This window comes from Typopeltis vanoorti, chromosome 3 (genome assembly GCF_054136105.1).
Source record: "Typopeltis vanoorti isolate ZY-2024b chromosome 3, IOZ_Tvanoo_1.0, whole genome shotgun sequence".
NCBI lineage: Eukaryota > Metazoa > Arthropoda > Arachnida > Uropygi > Thelyphonidae > Typopeltis > Typopeltis vanoorti.
In genome coordinates this window covers 3,620,484-3,634,858 of record NC_143551.1, presented here as the reverse complement: position 1 = coordinate 3,634,858, position 14,375 = coordinate 3,620,484, and the positions used below count along the sequence as shown (strand labels likewise).

At 35.1% G+C, this 14,375-nt stretch overlaps 1 protein-coding gene across 1 annotated transcript in view; it reads right to left on the bottom strand.

Moving 5' to 3' along the window:
- The window catches only part of LOC150107869 (uncharacterized), a 69,445-nt gene extending 61,682 nt beyond the window's left edge, over positions 1-7,763 (bottom strand). The window contains exon 1 of the mRNA XM_090415399.1: positions 7,549-7,763. Coding sequence (XP_090271525.1) covers positions 7,549-7,586 — 38 coding nt within the window. The 5' untranslated portion in view covers positions 7,587-7,763. The remainder of the gene's footprint in view (positions 1-7,548) is intronic.
- Between the last annotated feature and the right edge of the window lie 6,612 nt (positions 7,764-14,375).

Below are 14,375 nucleotides of genomic sequence, written 5' to 3'. Positions count from 1 at the left end.
CAGGACTGGTGGTGGGAGAACTAGAAGACACCTATGGAAGGTGGGCAAGAGTGTGGTTAGCAATAGTGTTAGAGCTGGGTTCTTTACTTTTAGAGTGGTAAATGAGTGAAATAAGTTGCCAGAGTCTGTTGTGGGTGCTATGAACGGTGAGTGAGTTCAAGGCAAGGTATGATAGATACTGTGAGAATGTTGTATAGTTGTGTGGACATGATGTTTAGGGCCTCCCTTGATGAGTCTAAGGACTCCCTAAAGCCGCCCGTAATAATAATAATAAAAATATTATACTCCTAAATAAAACCAGGACAAGTCTGCAGGATTCTCTGACCAAATTGAATAACTGCTGTAATAAATTTGGTATGACAATCAGCAATAAAAAGAAAAAATGAAAATAGGCAGAAACATTAAAAATATCAACTGCATCCTGACTGGAGGACCTACAGAACAAGTAAAACACTTCAGCTGTTTAGGCACAATTTTTTTTTAGTGAAGATGGCAATTTAAATTTAGAAACAGACAGCAGAAGTAGCAAAGCTGGTATGGTAAGAAGTCAGCTGAATAAATTTATATGGAATAAGAGAGAGAGATTATTCAAAATACTAAGCTATAAGACAATGCTCAAACCAATTTTAATTTATGGATCTGAGAAGTGGGATACAAATAAAATACTTGATCAAAGACTGGAGACCTCTGATATGAGAGTTCTGAGAAAGATTAGTAGAGTGAACAGATGGCATCAATGGTAGCATCATATTAAAAATGAGGCTATTAGAAAAGAACTTGACATTGTTAGCATTCAGGAATGAATCTAATCTCAGGTGGTATGGACAACAGAAGAGGAGAAGAAAGATTAGCTAAACAAGCATTTTTTGTCAGGATGACAGGAAAAATCCCCCCTAGGAAGACTAAGATACAGGTGGATTGATACAGTAAAAAGCCTTAGAAGACAAATATATTATTATAATATGGGCACAACCATGGAGTCTGAAGACTCATCATGGGAGACCCAATCTATCATACCTCTCCTTGAACCCATTAACAGACAAAGCACTCACAACTGACTCTGGCAACCCAAGCAAAAAATCTAGTCCTCACATCCCTACTAACCACACCTTTATTTAACTTTCAGGGATGATCCCTTGTTCTGGTCCCTCTAACCAAGTGCTGAAACATTTCCCCTGCATCTATCCTATAAAATTTTTTAAAGAACTTAAATGTTTCTATCATATCTCCTCTTTGTCTCCTATCAACCAACTTCTGCAATCCACACACCTTCAATCTATCCTCATAGGGAACATTCCACAACCCACTAACCATCTTAGTCATTCACCTCTGATTCCTCTTTGCCACTTCCTCATTCCCCAAGAAACCCAGGAGGCCAGACTTGAGCACAGTAATCCAGATGTTGGCACATCAAGGCCTTATAAAGAGCAATTACAACTTCCTTATCTCTACTTGTTAAAGTGTTCTTCACTAGTCAAGTATTCTTGGCTACCTTAGCCAACCTTAGCAATATGTGTCCTCTAACTCTGTCTACCACCACCCTAAATCTCTAGCTTCATCTATTTCCTGAGGTACAGTGCCATCAATGTGGTATACAGATTGTAGTCAATTTATCCAAAAATGGATAACTCTATTTTTTGACACTAAACTGACACCCATTAACTTTTGCCAATACTGAAAGCCTATTTAAATCATGCTGTAAGCTCTCCACATCGCCTTGATTAACTATTACTCTACTCAGCAAACAACTGAATATTCCCTTGCAGGTTATTTCCTATATCATTTATGTAAAAATTAAACAGCACCGAACCTTGATGCACACCACTAGTCACCTATTTTTGCCTTGATTCTGCCCCTCCATACTACTTTTTGATATCTATTCAGCAGCCACCCTCTCATCCATTTAACCAGTGTCATATCCATCTCCATTTGTTTTAATTTGCATAACAGTGTTTCATGTGGTATTCTGTCAAATGCCTTTGCAAAATCCAGCAAAATTATTGTGTAGCCATTTTCTTTATCCAACTCAGCTGTTGCTCTATTATAAAAAATGAGTAAATTACTAAAAGGCATGACCGATCCTTCACAAAGCCATGTTGACTTTGTGAACATGACCTTCATATAGTATCATATTTTTATCTATTCATTCTTGAATTTTCTTTTTTTCACCAATTTTTGTAGTACTTTTACCACAATGCCTGAGGTACTGATTGACCTATAATTTGTAGTCTTAGAATCTCCCTTATGCAAAGGAACAATTTTGTCCTCTTTCCACTTCCTTGGAACTCTACCAGAGATGAGACTTAAATTAAACAGCTTAATCAAAGGGATTGGCACTTCTCTTGCACATTCTTGCAAAACTCTAGCTGATATCCCATCTAATCCCACAGCTGTATTTACATTGAGATTCTGCAATATCCTAAGAACCTCCAGTTCATCCACCTCTGTTCCCACATTAGTGTCTAATATAAGTCTGGAATGGTGATATAACAGGCTAATCTGATGAAAAATTGTTGATAGGAAGTTAATAATGATGTACTTTTCATGTACAACTATCATAAGACCCTGTACACACCTGAGAGTATATGTCAGGAATTGGATGTTTTGTTACGTGTGCAAGTCGTGAAAGTTTTTTAAATATTCATTTCTCTTTTCTCCCAGTTCAGTTTTTTCATAGCATATTCAAGAGCTTTAGCAAATAATTTTGGTGATAGTCTCCCTGTATGATTTTTCTTTTTATTTCTTTCTCTTTCTTTTCCATTTAAATTTAGTACTGCTGAATCTGATATATATGAGTTATAGTAAGTTATAGTATAGTATAATACTAACATAGGAATAGATGATTAATATCATCTATTCCTATATGTTTTAAAACTTCTAGCATTTCACGTAAGTCTACTGAATCGAAGGTTTTTGCATAATCTATGAAAGCTAATGAAATTGGTATATTATATTCTTTTGTTTTTTCAATTACTTGAGTTAAGGCTTATAAATGATCTAAAGTTAAGGATGCTCTGAAACCAAAGCACATATCCTGCCTGTACTTTTGTACCGATGGAAATTTAATATAGTGCTTATTCTGCCATCTACAATTTTTGTAAAAAAACTTATCAAGTACTGGGAGAAGAGTTATAGGTCTATAATTTTTTATGTCAGTTTCATCACCTTTCATCAAAAAAAGAATGTTTTTTCTAGTATTCCAATTTTTAGAGGTTCTTCCTGTTATTAAATACTCAGTAAATCCTACTAGTTTTATATGCAAGAGATTCCCTTAAGTTTCCACATCCCTAACAGTATTCCATAAAGTCCAGATTCTTTTCCATTTTTGTAAGTGCACATTTTACATCATCTTTGATAGTATATTCACTGGCCAATTTAGCTAAACTTTAATTATAATGGTTATTGTGGCTAATATTCCATTTTCATCTTTTACCCCTGTCACAAACATTATTATTATTATTATTATTTTATTTTATTATTATTTTTTTTTTAACGGCATCTCCATCGAGTCTGGAGACATTACGGGAGACCCAAATTAACCATTACACACAAAAATCGAATCGTACTTCTCCTTGAATTCCATTCGCCATCAGGGAACTTGCAACCAATTCTGGCAATCCGTTCCATTCCACTAACCACTCTCCATGCAGAAAATCTGGTCTGCACACCCCTACTAACCACACTCTTACCAAACTTCCACAGATAGCCCTTAGTTCCCTGACTATTGTCATTTATTGAAAATTTTCACTTGCATCAATTCTATGAAACCCCTTTAATATCTTAAATTTTCTATCATGTCTCCTCTTTCAGCCTATCAACTAAACTTTGCAACCCACAAACCTTCAACCCATCCTTGTAGGGAGTATTCCACAGACCTATCACCATCTTGGTCACTCATCTCTGAATCCTCTCTACCACCTCCTAGTCTCCAAGAAACCCAGGTGACTAAATCTTTGCACAGTAGTTGAAAGTGACTGAATCATAGCCTTATAAAAGGGAATAATAACTTCCTTATCTTTACTTGTTAGCATGTTGTTCAACATCCAAGTAACCCTTTCAGCTATTTTACCTACTTTTGCAATATGCCCTCTGCACTTTAACTCTTTATCCACCATTATCTCCAAGTCCCTAGCCTCATCAATTTCCTGCAATCCAATACCATCAATATGATACACCATATGCAACCTTTTCACCCTGAAGTGCAGCACCTTATATTTTGTAATATTAAATTGATAAACATTATCCTTTGCCCACAATGCAGATTTATTTAAATCATCCTGCAGGATATCTACATCACCTTTATCAGCTATTACTCTCCCCAGCTTTGCATTATCAGCAAACAACTGAAAATCCTCTCTTGAATCTTTCTCTCTGTCTTTGATATACAAATTAAAGAGTAGTAGTGGCCCTAGTACTGAACCCTGAGATAATCCACTAGTCACCATCATTCTCCTAGATTCCACTCCACTATGTACTCTCTAGTGTCCATCTGTCAGCAACCCCTATCCATGCTACTAGCCTAATATTCATTCCCATTTGTTCCAGCTTTTGTAATAGTATTCCATGTGGTATTTTATCAAATGCCTTGGAAGTCGAGCAGTATAGTATGCCCACACTTTTGAGATCTCCACTTGGAAACTTGTCAAGAAGAGTCGATTCATGCTGAAGGGGAAGAAAGAAATGAAGGACGTATGAATTGGTCACCAACACGTGAAATCACATGCTTTATAGGTAAATTTTTCCAACTGTTATACAAGCAACATAGTTAACTACAATGATCATAAAAACAGAAGTTGATTTTCAGACGTGTAATAATAAACAACTCATCCTGCAACACGGATTGATTACCCTATTATCGGAATGGATTCTCCTTTTTGTGACATGCGCAGAAGTGTCGAAGGGTGTCTAATCTGTGGACTAACTATATTATGGTGTAGCCATTATCTTTACCCAATTCTGCTATCAATTTATTATAAAATGTGAATAAGTTACTAAGACAAGACCTACTCTTTACAAACTATGTGCATCCTTTCATCTATTAGGGCTGTAATTTTTTCTTCGTCTTTTTTTTTTTTTTTTTTGTCTATTTTTGCTCTTTTTTGAATTCCCAAATAAATTTTCAGCATTCCAAATGACTAGCATCAAGACTAAAAAAAAAAAAAAAAAAAGATTGCAGAGAGGTCAGTAAAGCTATAGCACATTAGTATTACATATGTGGGCTAGTGGACAAGAGGAAAGAAGGACCTTGTTCATATATTTTTGGAATAAATGGAAGTGCCAATGATTAGGAAAAACTGTGTGTGGAAGACTGTTCTACAGCATAAAGGTAGAAAAAATGAAAGAGGTAAATGAGTAGTTGGTTCATCATGTTTGGAGTCGCAATGGATGTTTTACTAGCAGCTGCTTGTATGTTTATGAGCTTGAGAGAAAGTAGACGAATGATGTGAGCGAGTTAAGCACCCACTGAATATAATAATGAAGGAATATAAACAGATAATATGCCACAATAAATTAAAAATACCAAGAAATTAATATACTTGGTTTAATCCTTTATCCAAGTGTAAGCAAACAAAGTTTGCACCCGAAGTATTTTCAGGACTGGGGTAACTCGTATATAGAAGCTAATGACTTCATATCACTTGCCTTGTTATCCCATAATGCAAAGCACATATCCTTGCGGACATGCATAATGCTATGCATTATGGGGAAGGGTCACTACCCAGACTGGTTTCAACCTTTACTGAGGTCTCATCAGTGGAAGCCAGATCTAGAGGTGATACTAAGGTTCAAAGTAATGCAGAAGTCATATTTTCATATAAGAGTAGCCAGATAATATGGCACAATTGGAAAGAATACACCATAAGATGGCAACAGCAAGTGTGTGAGAGGGAGAAGAGCTACTAATTAACTGAATCATCCTCCACAACTACAACAGCAATCTTCTATGTCTAATGGCAACAGCATCTCAAAAACAATCACCCCCAGAATTATACTGTAACTGAAAAACTACTCTCCTGGATGAAAATAATGGGCAACAGATACTGCATACAAAAAGAAAACTCGTGTGCCATATCAAGAGCAAAAACGTATAATCACAACTGTAAGAAACAAAGTGAAGAACAACAAACTTACATGGAAATTAACTGTAAACAGCTGTAGTAGACTGCAACAGAAAAGAGAAGTTCTACGGAACGTCTCTTTTCTATGTAATCTGCAGTATTTTGTATAATCTTCAGAACATTCTGAAGATTATACAGAAATAGAAACATTTCTTATACATTATGAATGTCAGAGATAAAACTGCTTCAATCCTGAAACACAAACAAAATAAGGTGGCATTCATTTTTAGTAAACAGGCTTGCTTCCTTTCTCAGATCGCATCTAATCCTCTTCAACATGAAATCCACTGAGTGTGTGAAAAAGTTTATGGGAGGCAGGGAGGCCTTGTGAAGTATGCCCTGGTGAACCTGTAATAAGACATAAAACACACACACACACACAATAAATAAATAAAAATAAATAAATAAGAAATAAGGGGCAGTTTATCAAAGTAGTTTATAAATGAATTTTAAGCAAAAAAAAAGTACATATAAACAGAAAAGATCATAATGGATTTTAACTAAATTCTTTTTTGATACTGTGCTCAATTCATAGTGGTTTTACACAATAATATAATCTTCTTGGTAGATCTATAATCCTATGGTTAGGTTAATTATGGTGTGTAATACAAAACAAGAGAATGCTAATATGTTCTATCATATGAGCATGCCATAGCAAGTCATATGGTCAGCCTCTAGAGTGAACTGACAATGACAAATGAGTGCAAAACATTTTAAACTTGATTACTTTTATTTCACCAAGGTGAAATGCCAGTACTTCATCTTCTTAAATATTAAAGCAACTAGCCAATATTGGAGTATGGGCTGGCTGCTTTACACACATTACATATTATTGTAATAGATGGTGGCTGCTACCTATTACAATAACATGTAAGCAGAATAGCTAAAAGTGGGATGATGCTCACTTTTAAAGCATACATTTACCAATGCTATCAATGGTGATCTTTTAAAAGGTACGCTATGTACGAATTACCATCTGAAAAATTTTATACTGTAAATAAGATCAACATACAACCCTATAATCTGATATGAGATTATTTCAAATAATCGAGATGTTGGGAGTTTTACAATTCAAATAAAAGCATGACATAATCTTAGGGCTGGTGAGTTCTTGAAAATTTTACAACCAGTGCTATCCTCAAATAATATAATAATAACAATAAATAAACAGCACATTAGTAGGCACGCAGTTGTAGTGATTGTTACGCCAATGAATATACATAAGAAAAAAAATTTTCCACACATAACTTCCGTAGGGTACCCATTTCTTATCGCCAATTGCTTATAATTTTGGTAAATAAAAGTAAATCTGATTAACACAACATGAACCGAAACTACTATATTATTATTATTTATTTTATTTTTTTATTTTTATTTATTTATTTTTTTGTTGAAAACCACAATTTCCCAAATCTATACCAAACCTCACCTCAACTGTGTCAAAGTCATCTTACAGTCCACAAACATACCAATTTGGATTCACTTAAAATACAACCATTTTTAGTCGTCCTAGTCTCGTAGAAGTTTGTCACTTGTGATCCAACATATACTTGGTTTAATTTTGTAAAACTACATTCGAAAAAGCAAAGGAAATCACCGCACACAAAATAGAATTATTCATTCTCCTCATATGTAAGCCCCACCTACTGGTTGCAGACCACATACAGTATTTTAAATCATTAGCACTCTTCGAACGTGGAGGAAGTCTGATCCTTTAAAAAAGAAAACAAAACATATAATAAGACAGTGAAATTACATGTTACAGTTTATCGTATTATAATCAGCTGAATGTATGACTGACCAGACTGAAAAAAAAAAAAAAAATGGAAGTAATTAGCTAAATGTCATTATTATTGGAAACTGATTTTCTTCAAACATTGCAATGTTACGAAATATTTGAATTATACATGTTGGAAAAGTCATGATTCACAACTATTTTAATGATGACCAAATTTTCTCTAGGCAGTTTTCGGTATTATAAGTTGTAATATAAGCAATTTATTAAAAATACAATTAAAACCCGACAACTTTCGTGCTTCGTAAGACTTACATCATCAGCAGTAATGGTACATAAAAGTTTTACACAATAAAAGCTCATTAACACATATTAGATGTTTTGGATAATTTCACAACTGCTATATAATTGATAAACCAGAATACAAATGATACATTCGTTACTGTATTCTTGTTGGAACATTGTTAGTTGTTGCTATCCCGTTCTGTGGAATCACGCGTGCTATACCCTAAGTCAGCCTGGTTGGCCGAGTGGTTTGCGTATCCGCTCTCCCGCCAAAAGGCTGCGGGTTCGAATCCCGCCGTGGGCATGGATGTTATGATTGTCTGTGAAAGTACCAGTGGTGGTAGTCGGCGGTAGATGGCGTTGGTGTTAGATAATGAAGGTTGGTGGAGTAATGAGACGAAGAGTTGTAGAGTAGATGCCCTCCCTCGATGAGTCTTTGGACTCCCTGGAGGTGTCATGTAATAATAAATCTGTAATAATAATAAGTCTGTGGCAGGTAAATTTTTGATGAAAGCAGACCATACTTGATGTAAAATTAAGCCTTGATTTCTATTACATAACAAATGCCACAAGAGCAATGAATCTCATAGCACTTGGTTTTTTTATGGGGTGATGTGGAGGTTTTGGTGGATGTATGAATCTTGACATTTTTTGTAAAGGTAAAAAAAGCCACTTTTATGTTGTACTGGCGGAGCAACCCAAGTACAACATCGCACTGCCTTACATCAAAAATGTCACGGACATTTTTTTATGTAAGGCAGTGCGACTGCATTCTTGAAATCTAGTTTAAGTAAGGGAGTTGCAGGAAATGTATTAAGAATTTTTCTGATCGTCTTGGGTTTAAAACCATTAAGTGTGCGGTTCTGTTTCGGGTAGTGCAGTTAGTTCCTTTCAGTTGGTATGCTTGATATATTGTATGCCCTGTCTCGAAAAGTTTTAATTATGCCCATCTTTTGCAATGGATGGTGGGTGGTGTGAAGTGGCATTTAAAAATCTTCCCGTTGTGGTAGGATTTCTGTATACAGAAAAGGATAACCTTTTTAACTCTTCGTTTACTTCAACAAGGATATCAAGGAAAGGTAAGTTTTTGTACTGTCTAGTACAATAGTGAATTTTATATTGGATGCAAGTTGTTCAAATAATCTTTGAAAGCAATCACCTCATTCACCGTTCCCGACCAAGTGACGAAAATATTATCGACATCACGTAGCAAATTTTTTTGTTTTTTCTGGTAGGTTTATGCATTAGTTTCGAAATTTTCCATAAACAGGTTGGCTAAGGCTGGAGAAAGGAGGAACTCATGACAAGTCATTCTTTTTGTTCCCAATATTTCTCTTGAAATATGAAACAAGTGCTTTCCATGCAGTGTTTGAATAGTCCCACAGTGTTTGGTGGGAAAAGATTTATAAGTAGATCCAGTGTGTCATTTCTGGGTACGTTAATGAAAAGACTGGCTATATCGAAACTTGCCGAAAGATATCTGAAGGTTCTATATTTATATATTTTATCATTTCAATGAAATACAAACTATTCTTTAGAAATGATTCTAGATTCTATTGTTCCTATGCGTGGTGATATCATGTTTGACAGATATTTCGCTAAGTTTGCGGTCTGAGAATCTCTCCCTCTACAACTGGCCGTAACGGAATATATTTTTTGCAAAAGCTGATAATGTGATTATGTTTATGTTGTTCTCCGACAAGTCTGTCTGCTCTGCAAGTCGAAAAAACTGTTATCTGAGAACAGCTTACCTACCTTTGTGTGTGAGTGTCATTCACTGTCTTTTACATCTGAACAAAAGCCTCCTTTATTTTGTTTTCCTTATAGTTTCTAAATTTAAGCGCCTTTGTACCGCAATTGAAAAACAGCGGGACATTGTGCCTTTTGAATGGGAAAGGCTTGAGTTTCATTCTTGTCGTGATGAAAGCAATCTTTATATATGAGCTTTATTAATTGAAGGTGAGTTAACTGATCTCATATGGAGGTAGCAGGATTTTTTTTTCCCTGTAAACTGGTTTTTTCATGCATGCAAATCAGCAGTGAGAACACTTGCAATTTACAGTGGTGGTTGCGATGGTGGGCGGTAGATTGCGTTGTGTTGATGATGGTAGTAGTGTCGTTGTCTGTAGCTGGAAAATTGAGTAGTGGAGTAGCGCAGAGCTCCCTACCATGATGAGTCCTTGGAGGTGTCACGTAATAATAATAGTAATATGTCTGCAGTACAGCTGTTTACTTGATCTACTTGATTTGATTGTGATATCTTGGTCTTAGAAAATAGTACAATCCTTTAGGAATATCTGTTATTCATTCTTCATTATGTGTGGAATGCAAAACTAAGGTCTAGTCCAAGAACTCTTTATTGTGGTTTCTCTAAGTCTACAAAAGGAACAAACACAAGCCGTCGTAATAAGATACAAAGCCGGTTTTTGTCTACAGTCTGACAGCTGTCTAACCAGTAATGAGAGAAAGTATTATAAGCTGTTTAGAAAATAAGAAACCATTGGGTCTGAACATCACGACGAAGTACTCTAACTACTGGGAGATCGTACTCCTTCGTCACGAAATGATTTAACTCTCGGAAGTTGTCAGTTTATTATCAAAATTTGCGACCAGCACCAAGCTTGAAGAAGTCAGTTCAATCTTTGCCAAAAATGATAATATCACCTTTTGCTTTAACAGAAACTCGATATAATACTGATATCCTAAACAACCAACGTGGATTTTCTGGTTAAAAACTGTATGACCAAAGTAGGTATTGAATTTGATTAGTAATAGTTCTTTCTAATAATACAGAATGCATATTTTCAGTTTAACTTAAAACGATGTAGAAAATATTTCTGTATGTTCACATATACCTCCCACCTGTGATAGTATCTACATTATCTGATTAAAAATATCCAAGTACCCTCTTAGTAGTAGTGGATATGACTGTATATACATAACAACTATGGCTCATATAGGTATATAGAAGGATGCACACTGTCCTGTAATCTCACAGAATTCAACATCACTGCCGGCGTCCCCGACTCTTCCTACTATCATTTCTTCTCGTTGTTATGTATGTAGCAGATGTCCCAAGCACAGTTTCCATTACCACATGTCCCAATATGCAGATGATACTGCAATAATGGTCTGCTCCTTGCAACCTAGATTGGCAACCGAAAAAGTGCAAAACCAGCCTCGGTACCAGAACAATAGTTCAACAAATGGCGAATTGGTGTTAATGCAGACAAGATCAGTGCAGTGCTATTCACAAGATGATGAATCCCCGGAGGGCGAAGTTGTCCTGTTTGGCATCTATTTCCATGGCAACCAGTAGCCAAATACTTAGGAGAAAAGCTAGATAAAGAGCTTTGCTTTACAACTCATATCGATCACATCTGCTCCAAAGCAAACAGGGCAGTGAGGCAGCCATACCCGTTACTGAATCGTCTAAGCACAGAACTTAAACTGCTGCTGTACGAGATACTGATTAGGCCAGTCTTGATGTATGGTTTACCCACGTGGAGTCACACAGCGGATTCAAACGTCAGCATACTACAGACAATCCAGGGATGCCGGCTTCACCGAGAAGCCGGCATCCCTGAGATCAAAACTATAGTGAGCATGACCCTGCAAAACACAAACGTCTCCAAACCATACTGAACAGGTAATTTTTTTAAACCACTGCCAGAAGCCAAAATGGTCGAGCTAAAGGCTGCGTTACATTTTAAGTTTGTTGCCGTTTACCACCTAATTGTAGACTAGAACAAATATCGCAGAAAAATCTCAAAAAACTGTTCCGAACAAATAGTTCTTCTCCCGTTTTTATAAAAAAAAACAGGAGGGGGGGGGGGGGAGACTCACTGGTAGTCAATAGCCCACAATGTCGAACCAAATGTTCAATAATATTCATTAATCCAAAAATTTCGCTGCAAATCCAGCAATGGCATAAAGGACCACAAGTGCTATCCAGGCCCGACCCGAGGCAGGGACGGAATGGGCGATTGCCGCAGGCGGAAAAGTAAAAAAGCGAAAAGTCACAAAGAGTTTATTATACTGGAGGCAGAAAAAAATAAAAATTAAAAATAAATAATTAAATTGGATATATCATATATTTTAAAAAATATTAAATTTATATATACATATTTATAAAGATAATTATATTTTATTCTAATTATATAAGCTCCAAATAATTATTTTTATTTTGATAATCCCCGGGACAAAAACATTTAGATCAAATTTCATTGAGAAAATTTGATCCTCTTATAAATAGAATATATTTTATTTAAGAAACAAAATAATAGGAAATTTTTATTTAGTAATTTAATATTTTAATATAAAAAATTTGATATATTAATAAATAATATAAATATGAAACTTTTTGAAAAAAATACAATTTTTTTAAACTATATTATAGTCGTATAAGATGTTATTATATATAATTATAAATCGTTCACATATCCACAAAATTTTCTTATATGCTAGTTCGCTATCCCTGTATTAGTGTGTATTATATTATTAGCTTGATAAAAAAAAAAAACTAATAGCTATATTAAAAGATGTTTACCAGAATGCAGTTGGAGCAGTTAGAATAGGTGATGATTTGGGGGAAATGGTTTAAAACAAGCAGAGGTACTAGACAGGGAGACCCAATATCACCAAGCATTTTCATCGCACATTTAGAAAGAGCAATGGATAAAATGAAAGAAGATGCCAAAGGAATATCTGTACACGGAATGAGAATTAACAATCTGAGATTTGCAGATGACATTGTTATTATTGAAGACGACGACAGAGAACTACAAAACACACTGAAACTGTTAAATGAGGAAGGGAAGGGAAGAGATTTGGACTTGTTATGAACTTGGAAAAAACAAAGACAATGGTATTTGGTGAGAAGAACATGAAACAAAAGATACAAGTGGATGGAACTGATATAGAAAATGTAAAACAATTCACATATTTGGGAAGTAAACTGGCATATGACTTGGACTGTAAAAAAGAAATAAAGATCAGGATTGCAAAGGGAAGAACAAATCTGAAGGCCATGGATAACATCTGGAAAAGTAAAGTGATCAGTCTGCAAACAAAACTCAGAGTACTGGAAACATGCATCTTCAGCGGTGTACTGTACGGATCTGAAACGTGGGTAATAAATAAGGAATCAAGAAAAAGAATTTTGTCATTTGAAAGAACTTGTTACAGGAAGATTCTAAGAATAGGATGGATACAGAAAATCACCAATGAAGAGCTCTATCGGAAGATACAACCGAAAGAGAATCTAATGCAGGAGATTATAAAACGGAAGCTGCAATTATTTGAACACATCTGTAGAATGAGTGAGGACCGGAAGATAAAGACATTTATGTTTGGTATTTTGGATGGTTTAAACAGAAGAGGTAGACCATACAGAGAATGGATAGACGATATAAAAGACTGGTGTGGAATGGGTGTACAAAAACTGCGACACTGTGCACTGGACAAAGAAAAGTGGAAGAAGATAGTGAAACAAGCATCAGACATCAGCGGGCAGTGAGCCCATGATTCATGATGATGATGATGATATTATTAGCTTGATGAATGAATTTTGTTACCTCGTATTTATGAAGGTAAGCTTGTAGTTAAATATGTGATTTATCTTAGTAATGATTTTTTAAATAAATTATTAATTTCATTTTCTTTGTAGCTATAGCCGTGGTTTGTTTTAACTTATTTATTATTATTTTTTTAACGAACTCTTGCATATATATTTGAAATTGTGCTCATTGACTACTTACTATACGGAGTTTTACGCTAATATTAAACAAGGTAATTTTTAATTTTACTAGATAATTTATTGGTTTTCTTAATGCAGTAAAATCAGATAAAAGATGATTGTATAAAGGGGCGAGACTTGGCAAATGACGATTCAATTCTAAAATTTTTACGTTGTTTTGGATCCATACTTTATGACAAATAAACTTTCATTTTTATTATTTCAGAAACAGACAAAAATGGCAGACCAGAGAGAAAAAAAAAAAAAGAAAAAGAAAATCCTTTCTGGTCATCAATACAGAAAAAGACGAGCAGAACGAGAAGTTATTCAAGCTCAACAAGAAAATCAATCGCGGAAATTTTTAAAATTATCAGAAACAAGAGTCAGTGAAAGCGACGTTCCTGTAGAGTTCCTCACTGAGTGGGGAACTCTACACAAATTCGAATTTTCAGACAATGAGTCTGAAAATTCGAATTTGTGTTTAGATGAAAATCAGGCT